The sequence below is a fragment of the Harpegnathos saltator genome, unplaced genomic scaffold, assembly GCF_003227715.2.
Source record: "Harpegnathos saltator strain DR-91 unplaced genomic scaffold, Hsal_v8.6 scaffold167, whole genome shotgun sequence".
Lineage (NCBI taxonomy): Eukaryota > Metazoa > Arthropoda > Insecta > Hymenoptera > Formicidae > Harpegnathos > Harpegnathos saltator.
The window spans coordinates 334,208-355,314 of record NW_020229947.1 but is presented as its reverse complement, the minus strand read 5'-3'; the positions used below and the strand labels follow the sequence as shown (position 1 = coordinate 355,314).

The 21,107-nt window shown below is 46.9% G+C and overlaps 2 protein-coding genes across 3 annotated transcripts in view; one reads left to right on the top strand and one right to left on the bottom strand.

Annotated features, from left to right (window-relative positions):
* The window catches only part of nAChRalpha1 (nicotinic acetylcholine receptor alpha1), a 158,479-nt gene that overhangs the window by 86,020 nt on the left and 51,352 nt on the right, over positions 1–21,107 (bottom strand). Inside the window, exons 1-2 of one of the 2 annotated variants that reach the window (XM_025297029.1) lie at positions 13,218–13,284; positions 7,816–8,091 (exon numbers count right to left, since the gene is read on the bottom strand). In XM_025297029.1, coding sequence (XP_025152814.1) covers positions 7,816–8,073 — 258 coding nt within the window. In that variant the 5' untranslated portion in view covers positions 8,074–8,091; positions 13,218–13,284. Of the gene's footprint in view, positions 1–7,815; positions 8,092–13,217; positions 13,285–21,107 lie in introns of those variants that run through there. The other variant, XM_025297028.1, reaches the window with a different exon arrangement.
* Positions 14,210–21,107, top strand: part of nAChRalpha2 (nicotinic acetylcholine receptor alpha2) — an 84,997-nt gene continuing 78,099 nt past the window's right edge. Inside the window, exon 1 of the mRNA XM_011153253.3 lies at positions 14,210–14,277. Coding sequence (XP_011151555.1) covers positions 14,225–14,277 — 53 coding nt within the window. The 5' untranslated portion in view covers positions 14,210–14,224. The remainder of the gene's footprint in view (positions 14,278–21,107) is intronic.

Below are 21,107 nucleotides of genomic sequence, written 5' to 3'. Positions count from 1 at the left end.
GTCTTGGTAAGTCATTGTCTCAATCAGTGTTAAGCAATCATTTGTGAGCAAAGCGGGACAATAACCTTTATATCATATCACGAGATTCCCCATTGTGCGTGCGTATGTGTATATGATGCTTCAAACCTGACAAAATTTGGAGGCTCGATATGAAACGAAATTTCGATTCGGAGAACGTGCGATGTTATTCCTCGGAAACCTTGAAATTATGACGTTTCCATGTGCATTTTCCGCCGCTTCTAAGATATCATGTATTTTAATGCGGCGCCATATCGCGAGTTGTCACAAACGTGTTTCTTCGTGACGATAAAACGCGCAGAACGAAAATAGTTCGAAGCTGCTGACGCCTGTCGTCCATCGAAATCGTCCGCTCAAAATCGCTGAAAATCGCGGCAAGAGCGAGCTTAATTATCAGAATTACATGTGCGAATCACGGCGGCCGGTAGAAAATTAAGGGAGATTTCATCGAAGGCGAAGGCTGTCGGTGAACGAAGGAGGAAACGATTACTCGCCGAGACAAACACATTCGCGCACGCGGTCGCGCGTTTCGTTTCGCGCGAATTTGTTTGCATATCCGGCGGAATTTCGCAGACCAGCGAATTTCGTCAAGAGCGTTGTTTTGCGCGTCGTATCGGAACACGAGCTGAAGAGAGATCGGCTCTTCAACGCACGCTGCGCCTGCCTAATAACGACCTCGAGTTATACGGTGATTTCAGCGATTATCCGGTTATCCGCGCGCAATTAAATACGTCGGCATAGGAAAGGCCGGCTGAATGCCCTAGAAAATGGACTAACCAATTTTCATTGTCCCGGATAACTGCGGCGAACGGCCGAGTCGGCGCGGGCTCTCTCGCTCGCGGTGAGAGACGATCCTTTTTTCGTGCCGAGTCGGAAGCGCCGGCGAGCAAGTTTCGCTTGTGGTAGTTACAGCGATTGGAAACCGAACCGATGGCCTGCGAAAACCGTGGGAGACTTAATTACTCCGCCGGTCGCCGGAAACAAGGGCGAAAACGATTATTCTCCGGGACCAATGATCCCGCCCCGTCGAAGTCATCAATTTCACGGGCGCGGCGCGGTAATCGAAAATGTATCGACCTCAAACGCTCGCTACGCGCGTAGGAAAATGGATTTGTCCGTACATGCAAATGGAACGTTCAATCTCTCGCTCGGCGCACGCGAGCAATCTGCTGGGAAGATTATTTAACACATATGCGGCCCTTCGAGAGCCGCCCATCTCCGCTGCGCTGCGCGAAAAGATGAGCGGCGGCCGCGCGGAGCTTTCACGGGATTTTCCCAGATGCCGTGTAGATTCCGATTAGAATTCTCAAACTTGTCCCCAAAATTGCTTGTGCGATTACGGTACCGCTGGGAACACACCATTCTCTCTCCCTCGTCCCACACGAGCTTCTTCGACTGAAATCAAAACGCGAGTACCGCGGGGACTCGCGATTTTTTTCAATCGGTGCGCCCTTCAGAGTGCGCCCTTTTACGTAAGAAAAGGGAATCCTAATTTTATGTCAATGTTGGATTGTTATATCCAATGGAACAAAAATAAAAATTAAAAAGACAGGATTCTAAAGTAAGACGAAGAGCAGAAGAGATACGAGGTTTGATCAAAAGGTAAGGAGAATTTTGAAAATCCGCGCGCGCTGTATCTTTCGTCTATTCGGTTGATTCTTTTTCTGTGTGTTGGTAGCACTGCGTACAGTGACATACGTGTCAATTTTCAGGCAGCTGCGACGTTTAGTTTGTGTTTGGCGATTTTTTGTGTGGCGAAATGTCGGATCAGATACCGCTTTGCTTGTAACAACAAGTTCTTGGCGAAACACAACACCGTTGTGACGCCGCAACCACCTTATTCTACGCAGACATGGCCCCCTGTGACTTTCTCCTATTTCCCAAACTCAAAAGGACACTCAAAGGACAACGTTTTTCAACGGTAGATGAGACAAAGGCGAAATCGCAGATCCAGCTCAAGACGATACCTAAAGAGCCGTTCCACACTGCAAACCCGAGTGTGTTATTTTGACGCGTATAAGCTGAAGCTTTCTTTAAAGCTGAAGCGTATCTTGTCGTTTTAAATCACGTCGTTTAACGCGTTTAAACGCGTTAAGTGATATCGAAATGCTCAAGTCAAATGACGTGATTGCAGACGACAAGAAACGCGTGAAGAAACCTTCAGCTTATACGTGTTAAAATCACACACTCGGGTTTGCAGTGCACCAGTGTTTCTCAAGCTGGAAACTATATATACGTTGGCGTAAGTGTACAATATCACAGGGGGACTACTTTGCAGGAGATGGGATAAACATTGAAGATTAAATAAGTACTTTCCGAGAAAATTAAAAATTCTCGTTACTTTTTGATGAATCCTCCCCTATTTGGGAAACTGCGAATCCCTCGCTTAGAATCGCGCGTTTGAAACTTCACATGGCTGGCTGAGAAGTGCGCTCATCATACTCCGGCTGATCTCGAGCTGAATGCTAATTAGATCTCGAGAAGCTGTCCTTGCGAGAAAAGACGCGAAAGAATCCGCTGGAACGTATCGAACTCAAGGAGGAAAGGAAGAAACAAAATGAGGGAAGACGGCGCGGCCCGCAAGCTCGATTTCATCGCGATAATCGATGATCAACGCCCCAACGTGAAACTTAATAACATGCAAATTCACCGTTTCTTCGAGCCTTTCCACCGAGCGAAGGCGTAGCTCTCTCGCGCGATGGAGGAGCGAGATATCGAATCATTAATAAGAATGTTTCTCTTCGGCGATGTCTCGATCTTAACGAGCAAAAACGCGCCTTCATTATCGCGAGCGCGAGAGCGAGCGCGAGCGCGCTCGCGCCGCTTGATAACGACGAGGCAACGTGATCCGTGTAATTCAACCTTAAGGAACCAGCCCCGCCATGATGTTCTCCTTTTCAGACGATGAGATTTATTTCGCCGCGAGGAAAGAGTGGCTCGCCCGTAACGAGTGAATTTGTAATCTCTGATTACAGCCGGTAGAGCGAGCCGGTCTCGCCTTAATTGACAGCAGCGAGACAGAACGAACGAACGAGCGCGTGAAAGAAGACGCGCCCGCGGCCAACCTCACGGCTGATTCGCGTAAAACGCTAATCAACGGCCATTGAAAAATCGACGGATTTCAAGCGGAATTTCGAACACGACGGCGAGATCCTCTCACGGCGAGCACGGCGACGGCGACGACGACGACGACGCGCAAAACTCGGGACGGGTAGCCCCGAGAGTCAATTTCGCGACGGAGGGCAAAAGGACACGCTTTCCCCGCGCGAGCCGCGGGGCGCTCAGCGAGGCGAAAATAAGCACGGCTTCTCGGCGACGGGAGTAATGATCGCGAGCAATCGATAATCGCCACTCGTCAGAAATCCTCCGCCCGGCCGGGATGTACTCGCGCGGAATTTCAGAGCGACGGGACGGCGGACGTTGCGCTTCAGTTTCCGTCGAAACGCTCCGGGAGCCGGCTGTTTAATTGGAAGAAATGAAAAGCCAATGCCGAAGGGCTTTAAGGGTGCGAGTTCACGGCACCGCAAACAAACCCTCATCTCCGACGCCGTGAACTGAAAATACACTGTCCGCCCTCGTGTCGCTCCTCGTGCTCTCGCTCCCGCCCATTTGCGGCGCAATCAACTGTATCCCACTTCAATTACAGCTGTCGCGAAGTGCACGCTCAATGGCCGCGCGGAATTTATGAATTAGAAGATTTCTCGGTTTCTCGCCGCGCGCTGCCGCCCACCCGGTCTTTTGACAATTGAGTGCCGCGCGATGAGAACGACCTTGGCACGACTCTCCGAGGGTTATTGACAGGCGACACAAGGCGACAAAGACGACTGAAGGGAGCAAACTGCCTGGAAAATGCTATTAGGAAAATTTATGAGTCAGGAAATATCCCGATCGTCTCTCTCTCTCTCTCTCTGTGACTCGCCTTCTCATCGAGCGATTTTGACAATTAGGCAAAGTGGCACGATGAAAGCCACGCTATCGTGATCCTTAAAGGGATACAAACAGGAGACGAAACGTGACGGAAATTAGAAAGAAAGCACTATGAAAAGGAATTGTTTATTAATTAGAATTAATTGTTGTTTATTAATTAGAAGATATTTCGATCGTCTTCGTGTATGTTTTTCGTCGAATGATTTTGACATTTAGATACCGCCATCGCGATAAAGCTTATCACTGACTCTTGGAAATTTACAGAGGAAAAATTACAGAGGAAAATGGAAAGAAAGTGACCTGACAAATATTAATAAGAAAAAAACGCGGGAAGGGAGAGAAGATGAAAGCGGCATTCTGTGCTAGAATATAATACATGTTCCCTCTCTCTCTCTCTCTCTCACTCTCTCTTGTCTCAGAGTCATAAAACGTCATCGATCGTCCTTAATTCACGGAGATATTAATTTCATAACGGCGGTTTAGCCGCCCTCGCCACGGTGGTAACGCACAGCGATCGAGGTGTAATTTAGCATCGCCAAATAAAAAGCTTTCGGGCGCTCGCGCGCGCGACCCTCGCGATTCCTCACGTTCCGCACAACAGGGAAAATCCTTTCGCAATAAAGGAAAGAAGCCCGCGTGATTTCGAGCTGCAACCACCCGCAGAAGTAAAAGTCAATCTCGCTGTCTGCCGTCGCCGCTGCCGCTCGTAAATCCCAGCAGAATCGAAGCGACCGCGCGCGCGCGCGCGAGAGAGAGAGAGAGAGAGAGAGAGAGAGAGGAGGAAGAGAGAGAGAGAGAGAGAGAGAGAGAGAGAGAGAGAGAGAGAGAGAGAGAGAGAGAGAGAGAAGAGCAAGAGGAGAAGCTGGCGACAGAGTGAGACGGGAGGAGACAGCTAGGTTGTTCTATAGAGAACAACTGCGGTCCCGACGAGAGGGGATTCTTTTGAAAAGGAGGCCGTGTAAATAATGGCCGAACACTCGGCAACGACGCGAGGAATCAGTCGCCTTATGAGCCCGCCGGGACGTCGCTCCTCCGCGACCGATCCTGCTACTTTGAGCTTGGGAGCTACTTTGAGCCTGGGTCTCGCGTTAACGTATATTCGCGCCATCGCCCGTGCGACCTTTTGCAAAAGCTCGAGCTCGTGCGATCATCCGCGCTCTTCTCAGTCGACACTCGGAGTCGACCAAACCTCACGTCGTATATCCGCAGATTTATACAGCTATGAAGAGCTATGCGCTCAGGTGGTTTTGAAATTAGCGAGATATGAAGGTAAAGTGAAATATATGCAAATTCCTCTCAACATCTTGTCCTGATTAAGATAGATGAATCCAGGTGCGATATCTCAGTCTTAATGTCGTCTCATACACGCCAGTACGAGAACGCACGAGTTTACAATAAGGAAGCGAATATTTCAACATTTTTTAATACCTTATTTAATAATAATTCCCTAAAGACCTTTGCACGCGTAGAAAATCCGTAACCGTCCAGACGTAAGAAAACTGACCAATCAGAGCCGATTATTCTCTCCATACTCTCCTTGCGCTAGAGGAATAATGGTGACTGTGATTGGTCAGTTTTTTCACGACCTTACGGTTACGTTTGAAATTCTTTCACGGGCAATGCCCCGAAATAATAAAGATGTTTCTATTGAATTTATCGAGTCCGAGCTGTGTAGCAACGGCTGGACACTTACATTTGAATGCCCTGTGCAAGTCTATGGGCACACGTCGTCGGTATTTTATATGTCGCGTTTCTCGTCGGTTCGCGGCACGATCAAACGCGATGAAGCGCGGACGCTTCGTTATTTCCCGCGTTATCTTCGCCGCTAATCCGAACGATCGGATCGTGCGATTGTTTCATAAATCCTACGGACGTGCGTGCACACGTGTGTACACGCGGTAAACGAATTCGAGTTCCGCGTGTATTCGGTCACGGTAATGACTATTTACACATCTCACGCCGCGGGGATTTGCAGCCAGTGAAAAGTTACGCGCTTTACCGCAATGACGCCGCGCGAGCGGCATTCAGTTTTGAACGGATCATAAACATTGTAGTCGAACAACCCGTTATATAAACCGAATGGACAATTTCCCGCCGCCGTGTCCGTCGCGATTATTACATCCCCGCGTCGCGCACGAGAGAAAAACTTCCGCCAACGCGCGAAACTGCAAACCGGCTTTCGCTCGAAATAGTCGTCGACTACTAAAAGCGGCCGGTAAAGCCGCTGCTACGCGCGAGATGCGTCGAAAATTTCGTCGTGATTGTTTCTCTCCTCCCTCCTCCCCCGCCTCCCGCTCCCGTATGATAACGCAAAATAATGAAATTAACCGCTTCGGCGGTCGATAGACGGCGGCCGGCGAGAGTTCGCGTCGTCCCGTCGTCGACGCGGCCGGCCGGCAACGGGAACGCGTCCTCCCTCCGTCATAATTATATGAAACTCGTATAAACGTCGATATTGCATCGATAATGCGCGACGGCGATCCGGGTTAGCCGATAACAAATTAATTATGGCACGGATAGGAGCGCGTATTAGTCGATAGAGAGATCCATGATCGAGGCAATTACTGCCGAAATTCGCGTCGAGTCGCGAGCATGTAACTCGAATGTAATAACCGGCGAGACAATGCGGGGGGAGGGAGACAATCACCGTAATTCTAACACATCGATCGCGAGCGGCGGCGGCGACTACGTCGCGCGCGCGCGCGCGCGCCTGCGTGCGCACGCACGCACGCACGCACGCATGTACCTGCGTTTAGTTTCGTGCGGGCCTCGTTGAGGACACGATTGATTACTGACGATCAGATTATGGCAATTAATAGCTCGAGCGCCATGGATCCCTTCGCTTGTAAATTAGTTCCGTTTCCGGCAGAGGAACTCTCGGAATTCAACTTATCACCGCAAGTACGTGGACGGCCGGTTATCGGTCGTCTAACTACGTAATCCATATTCCGCGCGCGCGCATCCTCTCTCTCTCTCCCTCTCTCTCTCCCTCCCCCTCTCGCACACACACACACACTCATACACAAGCGTTGGAAACGAATGTCGGTCGTCCGGGATACGTGCATACGCACACAGCGAGCGAAAACGTCGCAGCGCGTATTCAATCCTGAGACGCGAAATTGCCGACGCTGCTCGCTCTCTCTCTCTCTCTCTCTCTCCCGCGGCCTCGAGATAATTGACGTCTATTTTGCATAGCAAATTCGAACTTCATTACACGTCACCGAGCGACACGAGCGCCCGCTCGCGCTTGTTTGCCGGCTACGTTGAAAGTAATTCCGATGAGCTCACTTAACAATTAGCGCGCTGCTTAATCGCGCGAATTAAGCGCTAACCCGATCAGCCGCGAAATACGGGACGCCCTTTGTGCGTATCGCCCGCGTCAGGCGCATGAAGGGCGCGCAATTTCAACGTAAAATTGAAATTGTCCTGGCGGACGACGATAATCGCGCCGCATTATCGCCATCGCCATATCCGTCGCGTCGTCACGCCGGCGAGGAAACGAGTAAACGACTGCGAGTAGCGTAGCGGCGAAGGGAGGTTAACTGAATTTCGCGCGCGCACGTCGGGGCCATAGATCGCTCAATCTCAGGAGTTACGAATGAAAAGTTTTGTTTGCGAACGACGCGCGTATCTCACCGGGGGAAATATCGCCGAGACCGTATCCGTATATCATTTCATCTAGCCCGTGCCAATCGATGAAACACGTCGGGCTATTTCACAACCGAGCACTCTTGCTCCACATATCATCGGGGGGAGGGAGCGAGGGGCGGGAGGAGACGAGGGCGCGCGCAAAGCCCCCGTCTATACACGCTGGGCTATACAAATGCTATTCATGCGGCAGGATAATGGGTTAAGTGCAGGTCTACTCACAACGTCGATGAGCTGGGAGAGGCGTAGTCCCATTTTGACAGTGAGGCGATCGCTGTTGTTACCAACAGGGCGGATGAGGCGGTTGTAATTCGACAGCAGGTCATCGTAGAGACGCTTCGCTTCCGGATTGGCCGAGGCGCCCGGAAACGAGGCAACGAGACAGGATATAGCCGTCGCCATCGCCAGCAATCCGCCCAACCTGGACCACCATCGCCACCAGCCTTTCCCACCGTCGTTCGTCCAAGCATCCCTAAGCATCGTACGCCTTGTCCACCCCTTTAACAATAAATTACACGTTCTCCTTGTAATGCATGCCTCGTGTCGTCGTCGTCGTCGCCGTCGTCGTCGAGCAATGGCCGTTCCCTCCAGTCTTCGCCTTCGACTTGCTCGCTCTCCCCCCTCCGCCCTCCGCCCTCCGCGCCGCGCCCCGAACGCTTCGATCGCCGCGAAAATTCAAGTCGTGTCTCGAATATTAGCCCTGACCGAAAGTCGTATATCTCAAGTGTCTCGAGCTTATCACTGGCTGTCGAACTAGTGCCAATATTTAGGGGAGAGGTGAGGGGAGAGGGCGGCGAGGGCAGGAAAATGGTGACGTGTCTTTGGCACGACTTTGTAGCAATTTATAGAAAACATTGATAGCTCTGTCCAGCGGCACTTTTCATGGTTCTACGATTCCTCCCGTTGGAATCGTGGAATGGAACCTCGCGTTGCCCGACGCGACACTCTCTCCTTTCTAAGAAAATCGGCGAGTATTACGATTTTCGTCGATTCTGCACGAGCTATGTAGTTGTGAAACGTTTTACAACGGGAAAACATTTCAGCAATTAATAATTTTGTACATATATTGTTGACCATTGGAGGCAGCGCAGCATTTGACAAAAGTGTGCAATATTGCGTACTGCGAACTTTCTATAGTGAACTTTCTATAGTCGGTTAGGTTTTTGGCTATTGTTTGTTTCGCTCGATTGCTATGCTATCGAATCAGTTTTAAGTGTTGTTTCGTCTCTCATATCTTCTAGATAAGTTTAACTTAACCGACAACACGACACATTTGCGTCAAGTATCATGCTAATGACGGTCAGAAAGGTCAGAAGCGACGAAAATTAGCGAAAAAGCGGCCTGTTACCCAATATCCAAAATTGCGCGTAAAATTATTAATAGCCAAAATTTTTTATCGCTTTTATTGCAAGTGGCATTATGCGTAGAACTGACGGAAAGTGTTGTCAAAAGATGCAATATTTGCCGGCTTTAAAAGATACCATTTTTCCCTTGCTACTGTGATAATAAAAATGTAAAGTCTGTTTAAATTTCTATCAAGAATGGAGACCTATAGAAGTGCTATCGAAGCTATCAATATTTTTCTTCATCAATTATTAGAACGTCGTGCTTGTTTCACGGGCACCTGAGTTCCTCGATTTCTTCCACGCGAAAGAATCCGTCTCGTTATCGAGCTACTAAGTTAATACACGAGACAGACGACAAATCCACGGGACAATGGGTGAAAAATTCCGTCGTCTCGATAATTTAGGACAAATGGTCGTGTGCTTTGGAAATCTCAGCGGAATAAACTCAGAAGGGCTTCCCTCACAAAGGAGCGTAACAAGAGCGCAGGATCGTCGCTCGCAAGATTCACAGTAAAGCCGAAATTTCGACTCGGGCGTTGAGCGTTCGATCGCGACCAACGGCGAGCGGTCATAAGCGACGAAGGTTTTACGAGCGCGTCATATCCAAAGCGAAAAACGATCGGCGGGGAAATCAGACAAATTTGCAGGGAACGCTTTTACGAGGAAATATAAATCTTATCCGGGCAGCAAGAAATAAAACGAGCTCGCCAGTTAGCTCGCTTTCTAGCCTCGCGATTTTCCGTGCGTTGCCGGAAAATTAGGATATGGAAAACCCGCGCGAGCACCTGCAGATTCCGATCGATCGATCGCCCGTAATGCAGGCTGATCATAAACCGGGTTATTCGGGGAAAATTGCAAGCCGTTACGCCAGAGCGGAGATGAAATACTCAGCCGTAAAATAAAATCATAACCTCGCTCTCTAGTACATCCATTCGCGAGTTATTTGTTTATCGGCGATTCTGTTCTAACGTTGTGACCGATGTCTCTCCCATTCCCTCTCTCTCTCTCTCTCTCTCTCTCTTTCTTTCTCTTTCCTCCTCGTCGATTTTACCAGAGTCAGCCATCAAACATTATCTCACGCATCGGCAAAGTTTACTTAGTCGCTTGTGCTATTTTTAACCTGCGATTGATTTCAGATATCCCATACCCATGCATAATGCATGAGCCCGTCATGGCTGAAAGTTAACGTCACGCTGTAAAGTCTCAGCCGGATGATAGATTGTCCGGATTTGCATTCAATAAACAATCCTTATGTCCGCGCGATGTACGGTGCTGCGTGTGTACGGTTCGCGTTGTAATTGCGAATTACGCCTTCCTGAGTAATCGGAGAGACCTGAGTAATCAAGCACCGGGCAATGTGAATTTACAACCGCATAAAATAAGAACTCGTTTCCGCGGCGAAAAGAAAAAAGGTAAATATCCGAATGAATCGGTGGTGAAAAGGAGAAAAAAATGTGAAATTCGACTAGATGTGCCTTGGAGGAAATTCGCAAATGCGATTGAGCTGAATTAATATAATACGCTCTCATATCGAGTTCAGTCCGTTGAATACAAACGTCAGAACAGAACAAACCGAATTATTTGCCGAGCTGCCAAACGCATTAAATCCGGGGTGATATTTAATTACGAAACGCGCCCGATAAATCGGGTACGATTGTTCTGCAACAGAAGGGTCCACGCGCTATATATATATGCATAAGCACGCTATTCATTCCAACTCTCTCGCGCATCAAAGACGAAAACTTGTTGCTACGACCCGACACACTTTTACGCACCATTCATATTTAAAGCGTTAACGAAAACGACGAGAATCAATCGATCGCGTCCCACTTAAAATCGCCCTGAGCGCGTTCGTGATGAAATTTCGACAGACGAGGAATAAAATTTCACTCGATCAAATCAAATCAGCGGCACGGTGTGCATGTTAGCGAGCGAGAGAGAGAGAGAGAGAGAGAGAGAGAGAGAGAGAGAGAGAGAGAGAGAGCTAGGGGTGGGGTGCAACCGCACTTTCTTTTGCAGTAAACCGCGATGCGATGCTCGTCAATTCCCCGCAGATACTCGAACGTCAATTTCTCCATCACGAGTCATCGTTCATCGTAAGACACAACTCGACTAGTACCGGAAGAAGTCATTTACTAGCCGCGGCGAGGAACGCAGCCGCCCGTAAAGGAGACTCGAACGGCGTGTTGTGCCACGCACACACCGAGAGAAAGAGAGGACGAGAGAGCGAGAGACGAAAAAGAGGGGAGAAGCTCTCGAAAAAGTTTTATCGCTTCTTTGCTGACCTACCCCGTCGCCATTATTAACGTAACCGTATGCCTAAAGGAACTACTTCGTCGTATTAGGGCGACTTCTCGCGCTCGGACGCTGCTCTTCTGAAATTAACACGACAAAGAGCGCTGGAACATATCTTTGGAGCGAATTGTACCGAAAAGCTCGAGAAAATAGCCGCACGACAAGACAATTTTATCGTCGGCGTGTACGGAAATTTCTTTCATCGCCGCTCTCTGAACTTGCGGACTCTCCGTGTTCTTGAAATTTCTCGGAGCCGAATAATATCACTCGAAAACTGGAGTGACGACCGACTTACTCGAGTTCGTTTGATTTTTCACTAATATCAGATGAACTCTTCATTTTGAGTCGCCGGGTGAATATTCTCTCCCGAAATTGAAGAGTGAGTCTGATGTCTGATCTAAATTCCATCGTAAAAACCGCCATAAGAATAAATTTATTCTAATATTGAAATATTTACTCTTATAATTCCGAGTGGCAATATTTTCGTTATCGCTTCGAATGAATTTTCTTCCGCTTTGTGTGAGATTATACTTGATTGAAGAAATTTAGAAAATACCAACGCGCGATTCTTCGTCACACTGAGAGAAAAGTATATGATATTTGGAACTATAATAATATAGTAACTAACATATAGTCCGAAATATCATATTTATAGTAAGTATTACTATAATATCGATATAGGTATAGCATAACCAACCATATAATATTTTTACTAAGAATTATAATAAGTTAAACTAAAATTATTGTATGGATATAAATATAAAATGGTAGATAAAGTAACTCTTTCATACAGTCAATATTACCAGAATATTTGCTAAATGATGACAGATGTAACTATATGAATATTAAATCTCACTATATTTGTGAATGAGAAATTACCATATATGTGGTAAAAGTAACTAAACAATTATTTCAGACAATCATTGACTATATATTTGTGTTTATACTACTATATCTTGCAGGTTCCACCAACTATAAAAATGTGGTTGACGCCAAAATGAACTATAAAATATAGTGAGATTATAGTTAATTCAACTATATTGTTCTATCAGTGCAATACCTCTCTCTCTCTCTCCGTCAGAGGAGCCGATTTAAGATCGAACGGTCCAACGACTCGAAGACGCGATATTTTAATCAGCTCGAGGTCCAGCCGATTCCCACGCGACCGTTCATGTTCCGGTTGATGCGACTTGGACCTGCCCTCATTAACATTTGACCGAGGGCCCCGGGACCCGGGACACGTCTCAACTATCCCCCTGTACATATACGTTCTCGATCGGCGACAGTGGTATACCGTAACGGATGGTCAGTTTCGTTATACGATAAAAGGACAGGTCGATCGAGCAGCTTGTCCGATAGTGGTCGGACGTGGCTTGAGGAAGCGGATATAATGGCACCAATAATGAGCTGTGACCGCCGCATCCATCAATCCGGATCAAGCGGCTTTAACCACCCTTTCACTCACACGTCCGACGCGCGCTGTCGAAAAACAATTATACGATCTTGGAGCCGAGGGCCATTTCCGAATTAGGGCCGCAGACTCAACCGACTGGTAGACACACTCCAAACGATGTGAACAAACAGGCTCGCGTACCGATCGCCTTCGGTACATAGATATTCAGCTTCCTACTCCGTAAGTTACGTTCTCACGTTACGATATTACACGTTAGATATGCGCATATTCCCGAGTAAATCAACGCCGGGGAAGTATCGCCGTTTGTTTCCGCGATCCCGGCATCGGAACTTTACGACAATACTGCCGCATGCTTTACGATTGTTACTGTCGCCATTTTATATCGCGACGCACGGAGAAATATGGATCCAGTCGAGAGACGCCGGTAACGTCTCCATATCGCTCCGCACATTATACTCTCTGCGCGAACTGTTACTTTAGTATCCGACAGAATGTCACTAATAATAGGAAAGGAGTACGAAATGAAGAAGGAGCCCTCAAGGGGCTCGCCTCATTCGGATTTCACTTACATTAACGGGCGAACGCCAATACGCCGACTCTCTCGTCGATCTAATTGCAAGATTATATCGTCGTCGTCGTCGTCGTCGTCGTCGTCGTCGTCGCCGTCGCCATCGTCGCCGTCGTCGCCGCTGTCGTCGTCACGGCAAAACGAAGCATCTGGGTGATCTCGCGACGGTCAGAAAGGAACTATGCATCTCGTAGCGTGATTGAGATTCATCGCGACGTTTGACCGCGGTGCGACCTCCATTTGAAAAGATCAACGACATTGACGACAACATAAACATGGCTATTCAGTAAGAAGGGCGATCGTCGTTTCACGCATAAACATACGATCTGTTCTTTTTAGCTGCACTGTTGTACCGGTGTAGCAGTAGTGCGGATAAAAAGAGCAGATCCGTAGTGTACTTAGACTACGCGTTCTCCTAGATTTCAAGAGTGGGGGTAGACGCTACGTACGTAGAAAGGACGCACGTTTCGCGTTCTCTCTCGCACATTCTCGATGGAGGGGGAATAAGAGAGGCGGTTGCTAACCTATACGACAGTATCGCGGCTGTAACTTTGACGATGGCGAAGTGTCCGTCGCGCGTTTGACAAACGTGTCATTGTTCTCCTTTCGAAGAAAGGAGGAGGATATCGATCAGCAAAATCACGGTTTAATACGCGTCGTTTGCGTACGCGAAGTAGGCAACGTTGACGGACTGAGAGACTTTCCTGCTACCGCCAGACGTGTGACGTGTTTCCTCGACACAGAGTGTGATTGCGTTATAAATTAATGACGCCGATTATTACTGACTATGCGAAATTAATGACATAATCTAAACAACAGTGAAGTGAAAGTGAAAGTGCATTGTGTTTAGCCAGCAGTGGAGACCGACGAATGGCTGCAGCAACTTCACGTGGCGGAGGACAAATCCGGCGAAACAGAACGACTACTTCGAGGAAGTGAACAAACATCGGGCGCTGCAGAGACGCCAGAGACGGTTAGTGGCATCAGTCTGTATACAATCAGAGATGAATGGCGAGCCGTTATCCATTCGAGAGGTACAGATCGACGCGAGGAAGAAGGAGGTAGGTCGAGCAAACGTGTCGAAAGTTTTTGCGCGATCCGTGAACGTCTTCCTCCTCGTTCGGAAGTGTCGTTTTTTTCCTTCCCCGACCGGCTCGCGCGTCAGCCGGAGCTTCGACTTTTACATGCGAGCAAGTTGTAACGATCAACGACTTGCGGCCGATTCATAAAAGTTCGCCGAATGGGAAACGACGTGCGCATAGTGGCTAACGACAGGCCGATATAGACAGGCGATACAGAGAGAGAAAAATATATTACGTCCACTGCGGGACGTTAAACTATCCGGCGGCATGACGTATTGCCGCCGGCCCTGTGTCGCCGTAATAATTTATCACGCTTGGCGAAATTGGCGTCGCGCGATGCCTTTATCGATACGCGGAAACCGTTCCCCGAAATTGAGGTCGCTGGGGTATTTCTCTTTCGAAGAATACTTGACCCGTGGCCATTGCCCGGGAGCGCGAGTTTTCGACGTGACTCGTTAATTTCGGGCGGAGAGCGCGGTTAATTTTAAGGAAAGTAGTTTCACAAATTTTGAGAGAGAGAGAGAGAGAGAGAGAGAGAGAGAGAGGGAGAGAAGGAGGGAGATTTGTTTTCCACGGAGATTTTCACCGTGCCGGGCGAAAAAAATTCTATACAGCTCTTTTTTGAGTAAACTCTCTCCAGCTTTACCGTGTTTCCCGGTAATTCGCTAGAAACGGCATTGTCGGTAGAGAGAAAAAATTCACCTCTTCGCTGGAAAGGAATATGTATGGTGGAATTTTCCGCGAGGAGAGCAGACTCTCTACGGTTCCGAAAATGTAAATATAAATGACACGCATAAACGTCGTTATAAATGCGTGACGAATGTGCGAAAGGGCGGATAATAAATCGGGGCAAAATGTCGATACGTGCCTGGCGGGGCTGCAAAATTCCGCGGTAATTTTTAGCGTAAAACTTTCCTCGTGCGAGTGTCGTTCGAGTGATGATTAACGTTAAACGCGGACACGACACGATAACGACAACGGTAACGGTAACGGTAACGGTAACGACGCGCCAGCGACGTATTCGAAATAAACCGCGTATCGTAGTTGAATTTCCCTGAAACGTGTTTACTATTTTCCAAGTTGCGCATCCCACGTACAAACAAGAAGAAGGTAATATAGCGCGACTCAAACGTATCGCTTTATCGTTTAAAGCTGCCACGCAGCTCGTGCAACTGCAACGAGGCTAATCGAATCTGGTGCCGACTGCACCTACTAACTAGACTATTATGCACCCGGTGCGGAACTGTATCAGCTGGACCTGCTGCCTATTTCCTTTCCCATTGGGTGAATCAACGGGAACGAGAGGCGGCCGATTGGATAGAGACCCATACGAAGCGATATGAAGAGAGAACGAGAGGAGTATTTTGTCGTGCCGCAGAGAGAAAATCGAGGACTTTCAATATCCAGGGATCGAATTGAATTTCCGTACATATAAATACACATACACACACATATATATATATATATATATATACTATATACATATACATATAGTATATAAATAAAAATAAGTGATAAAAATAGATGATTGTTCACAAGTCCAACGGTATCAATTTCTCGAGCCATGTTTATTGGGATTTTTTTCCTCCATTTTCTGAGTATCATTTGGCCTTAAAGGGACTGGAGGACTTTCAGATTGCTGAAAAATCGTGCTTGTTTTTGACAATATTTCGCGATGAACTGAATAAATGTGCAAGAATGAAAATTTTAGGTATATTTGTACATGTGAAGAGTAGAAAAATTTTATTTATTAACAAATACTCATATAAATATACGATATATATAGCTGAAATATACTCTCCTTTTTTTTTTCAAGTTGTCGTTTTTGCAGTAATATCTCGGCTCTCGGTGGTCCGATCAGAGCGAATTTCAGCTAGAAATCTTAAGGAAGCTTGTCATTATCCGGTGAAGCACTATAAAAAAAATCGAACAAAATTAACAAAATGGCAGCTATTATTAGGAAAAAATTCAAATTTTTCAGTTCTTTTACAATAAAAAAATTAATATCTCGGAATGAAATATTGTGACGGAATTGTCCATGGGTTCACCTGAGAGCCAGATGAACAAATATTATTGCTTTAAAATTTCAAATCGATACGAAGCTCAGTTTCGGAGAAACCACTGCAAAAAGTTGAACAATAAAATATCGAGAGAAACGCGTTTAAAATTTAAATTTAAGACGTATATTTGATATGAATATTCGTTAATAAACAAAATTTTTCTACTCTTCATATGTTATATAAATATATAAAAAATTTTCATTCTTGCACATTTATTCAGTTCGTCACAGAATATTAAGCACAAAAAATAAGCACGATTTTTCAGTAATCTGACCCTTCAGTCCCCTTAAAGTCCACAACTCTGCATACAATTATATATAAGTATGGAATATTCCGCAACTCGCGATTTTTTAATTTTAACGATAGATTCTCTCTGATTAAGAGACGAGACGTTCCCGGTGACAAGAAAATATTTCCCAATCTTTAAATGCTCGAGTGACGAAAAGTAAAATCCATTTCGAATTAATCGACCAAAGGACACGGCTATTTCTCGCTATCCGTTCGCTCTTCACCTCGTTGGTTCAAAGAGCCTCGCTCGCACGCGGTGTATACCCTGTACTTTACTGCGGACAACGAAAGGCGCAGGATATACCTGCGAAGGCGCTCGAAAATGCGCCGGAGAGAAGGGCGACGCTCTGAGAAGCACGGTCGAGGGGGATGACTGGACTGACAATAAAATCAGCACCCGGTGTGTCGGTTTTTCGCCGTTTTATAACCTCGTATACTCTTTAGCCGACACGACGCGGCTTAATTTAGAGCGCTCTCGGAATTTATGGGCGCGCTCTCTCCTCCGGCCCGCTGCTCGCTCTCCCCCATACCCCTTTGCGCCCCGTCCGATGCCCCGTCGTGGTCGTGCGGGTTATGGATCGTGTAACGCTTGACGCGCACCCCAACCGGGGCTGACGGCGATGAAAAGGACGGGAGGAAAAAAGAGCGGGAGGAAGAGAACGAGAGAAAAATCAATTGTCCCGCGCACCCGTTGCCTTGCAAATCTTCGGCATCACGACTTTCCGGATAAATCGGCGGAAAATGAATTGCCGCGACGCCAAGCGACGGCGGCGGCCACCCTGCCACCCTGTCCGTTCTAATACGTTACAGTCACTCAACGACAACGACGACGACGACGACGACGACGACGACGACGACGACGACAATGCTTCCAAGGATCGATGATGTTCGTCAGCCGTAAATCGCGCGGTTGACGAGTCTCCGCGCGGCAAGGGAGTTATAACGACAGCCACCAGCCGTGAAACTATAACTGTCTTAGCACAACGCCGCGAAAAATCTTCGGTCGTGTGTGTGTGTGTGTGTGTGCGTGTATACTGATGTCGCGAAATTATTGTCCGTCATTCGGCACGTCGTTCGGCTACCTTTCCGGCTAGAAATATTACAGCGTCGTAAATCGCGCGGACGGAGAATTGGCGTTAAATCTAACGAAGTGTAATATATTCAATTACGGTCGGTCGGTATCGCGGGCAGATTATAAATTATTACTAGATTTCCATAAGCGATAAATTTTCGATTAAAACATTTCTGTCGGCGCGAGCGGCGAGTGCTGACTCTGCCTAGAATGCTCGTGTACACACGTGCGCGCGCGTGGGTGCGTACCGTGCGTGCATGCGTGCTTGCGTGTGTGCGGTATATCGAAAAATCAATCGGTCGCTGCTTTCGATATTATCCGTTGCGCATTCGACGTTGGAAATGCTCACGGTGCCATACGTTGTCGGGCTGTCGGGAATAGATTGCCGCGCGATGTAAATTCATTCCTTGCCATTTGGAAAGAGCACGCCCGCGATCGCGGCCGCGCACCGTTAATCAAAGCTAAGGGAGAAAAAGCGACACGCGCCGGAAAAAGATGGTCGCGTTTTCTATGTACGCCCGTGATTTTTCCCCGCTCGCTGAGAAATTCGACCCTTTCCTTCTCTCTCCCTCTCTCTCTCTCTCTCTCTCTCTCTCCCTCTCTCAATCTCTATTATCTCTCTGTCTCTGTCTCTCTCAATCGAAGGAGAACGATTCACGTTGCAATTTAGCACTCCAAGTGACAAATACCGCGCTTTATGGCTCGTAATTATTCAAATGGCGTGGCTGTTACTGACCGCGGACAGTTTCGGACGAACGACGACGACGACGACGACGACGACTCGGCGTGGCGGTAAGAAAGAGAAGAATTTTCTTCCGTGCTGTGTCCCCTCGCGTCCGCGACAGTCGTTCTGACATTGTCCGAGATGAGGTATTAAAACGCGAGCTCGCGCCAATTATTATTCACTCTTCTCGTTTATCTTTTCCCCTTTTAATGCCACGTATTGTTGGATACGCATGCAGAATATCGCGCGCTTCCTGCCATCCGCGAGTTATTTCGAGAGATTATTCGCGACTTGTCGATTTTTACGCAGGAAAAATGCAGTCGGACGCGCGACAACATTTCGACATTTAGCTCTGCGTATCGTTATAGTCGGCCTGCAAGATACAGAATGAAAATCAGTTGTGTGAAAAAGGGACAAGAGTCGAATTGCGAGTCTAATTCACGCATAGTTATATGTACATATAGGTACTAATTATTTCAATATCAAAGCGTTTTGATTTTGAGCGTATATTTTGGCCATCCTCGCTTTAAATTACAAATTACGAACGACTATCATATTCGACAGATTTTAACATTTCTGGCCCCGTCATTTCCGACTTTTTCGATTTTTCATCACCAAAAACGCGAATTCACTATCTAAATTTAATTGTTATATTATAGTTTTGGGAAAAATGGAATGAAATGGATAAAAAACAACGATTTTATGACGTTGTAACGTACACGTGCACACATCAACGAAAAGTGTTTTTTTTTTTATTTTATTGATGTCATACACAAGCTTTAAAGTGGGTTTTTTTCGTTTCAGTACGATTCTTCGTTTTGAAGATGTTTAATAATAGTCCATTTTCCATGCAAACAATATAGCGTGAAGGTAGAATGAAATTCCTCTTCCATTCGTTGCATGAGAATAGAGAGCTATTTTTAAATAGCTGTATCTCCGAAACGCATGAAAAGATCATCGCGTGGCGTTAATGCCGAAATTAAAAAAGAAAATTCTGCCGCTATATGTATGTGTGTGTGTGTATGTGTGGCTACAAAGTCATAAAATACCTTAAAGTCGACGTTTCCAGTTCATGTTATCCTATTTTTCTCGAAATTGCGATAGCTAAAGCTGGAAAACGGATTCGTACCTGATAACCAAAAATACATCAAAAACGAATATTCACACTCGTCAAACAAAATGATGGCGGTTATCACGTAGCGCGTAATATTTTCAAGCATAACAGAAAAGAGTCGTGACCTATGTTGCTTTTGACCGACGGTCGTTTGTAATTTGTAACTTAGGCTCTGATAATGATCGAAATATTTCTATAGTCGAAACGAGAAATGTCGAAGCAATTAATACGTTACTTTGCAAATTCGACCTGCTATCTCACTCTCTTATCATTCTTTTCCTGTATCCTGTGTCCGATAAGTGATAAGAAATTTAACGGAAAACGAAGCTCGCGCCAAGACACGCCGCTCCTCGAGCTTTCCATTTTTGGTTCTTCAAAAGAATCCCCATATAAATGACGGTGATTCATAAACTGGCGAGAGATGTAAGCGCTGTATCGCGCGGGAGGAGGGTATCCGTTTGTCAGATGCAGGGTAATTCAATAAGAGGCGAGGGAGGAGAGGGCGCGTGTGAGGGGGTGCGGCCCGCGGGTGCATCTGGTTGGTGGAATGACTGAAAACGGAGCGGGTGAAGCATTGAGATGCAAAGTGGAGAGAATCGCTCGGTACGTACGAAGAACACAATAGGAAAGCAATCTTGATGATCTATGAGAGCCGCGCCGATGCGACCCGACAATCGCGATCCATATGGATAAACTAATTCAAGATGACGTTCTGTATAACTAACGGCGCGTCGCCGTAAGAAACGACGCCATGTTCGGGGAACGTCAATCCGATATAAATCGCCGTGAAACTGTCGCAATGTCTTCCCTACGAGCACGACTATCAATCCTGCCCTCCCGCGCGCGCGCGCGGGAGGACTCCCCTTTTCGTATACCCACATGCATACATCATGTAAATCTTCCGCTTCCGTTCTCGATACCGCCGTATGGAGATATGAATATATGTTTGATTGCTCGTGGAACTGCATTATGCGGGCTTAAAAAGATCGACGGCTCGCTGAATCTCGCCAAGAACGAAACGCGAGCCAGGCAATAGAAAGGCAGAGAGGAGAGAGAGAGAGAGAGAGAGGGAGAGGGGGGGGAGAGAGAGAGAGAGAGAGAGCCTCGGGGATGTTGAATCGGCAAGCGAGATCCTGAGCTCGAAATTTTGGCCCCGCAAGTTCCGTCAAACTTGAAGAGCGAATCGTGAAATACGCGGATACAATATTGTACGAGTTGTGGCTCTTGAATAAATGTTCCTCTTGCCAACAAAAGCTGACATCTTTCCCATATCGAATCCGAAAGAAAAACTTATTTAAAGAAAAGAAATTGGATTTTTCAATATTCCATTTATTCTTAATCTTTGTTTTTTATTTCGATAAACAGTATATTTATCGTTTAACTTATTCTTGATCTATTTGGATGAATATCTCACATTGTGCGTACAGACAAGTACAAGTTGACGAGTAATCAGAGATTCACGAAACTGTAATTACTTGTCAAATAATAGCAAACTGGAAATTTCGACTCAGATATTTCTTATCCTCGATATGACGATTAAATGCTGTTTTT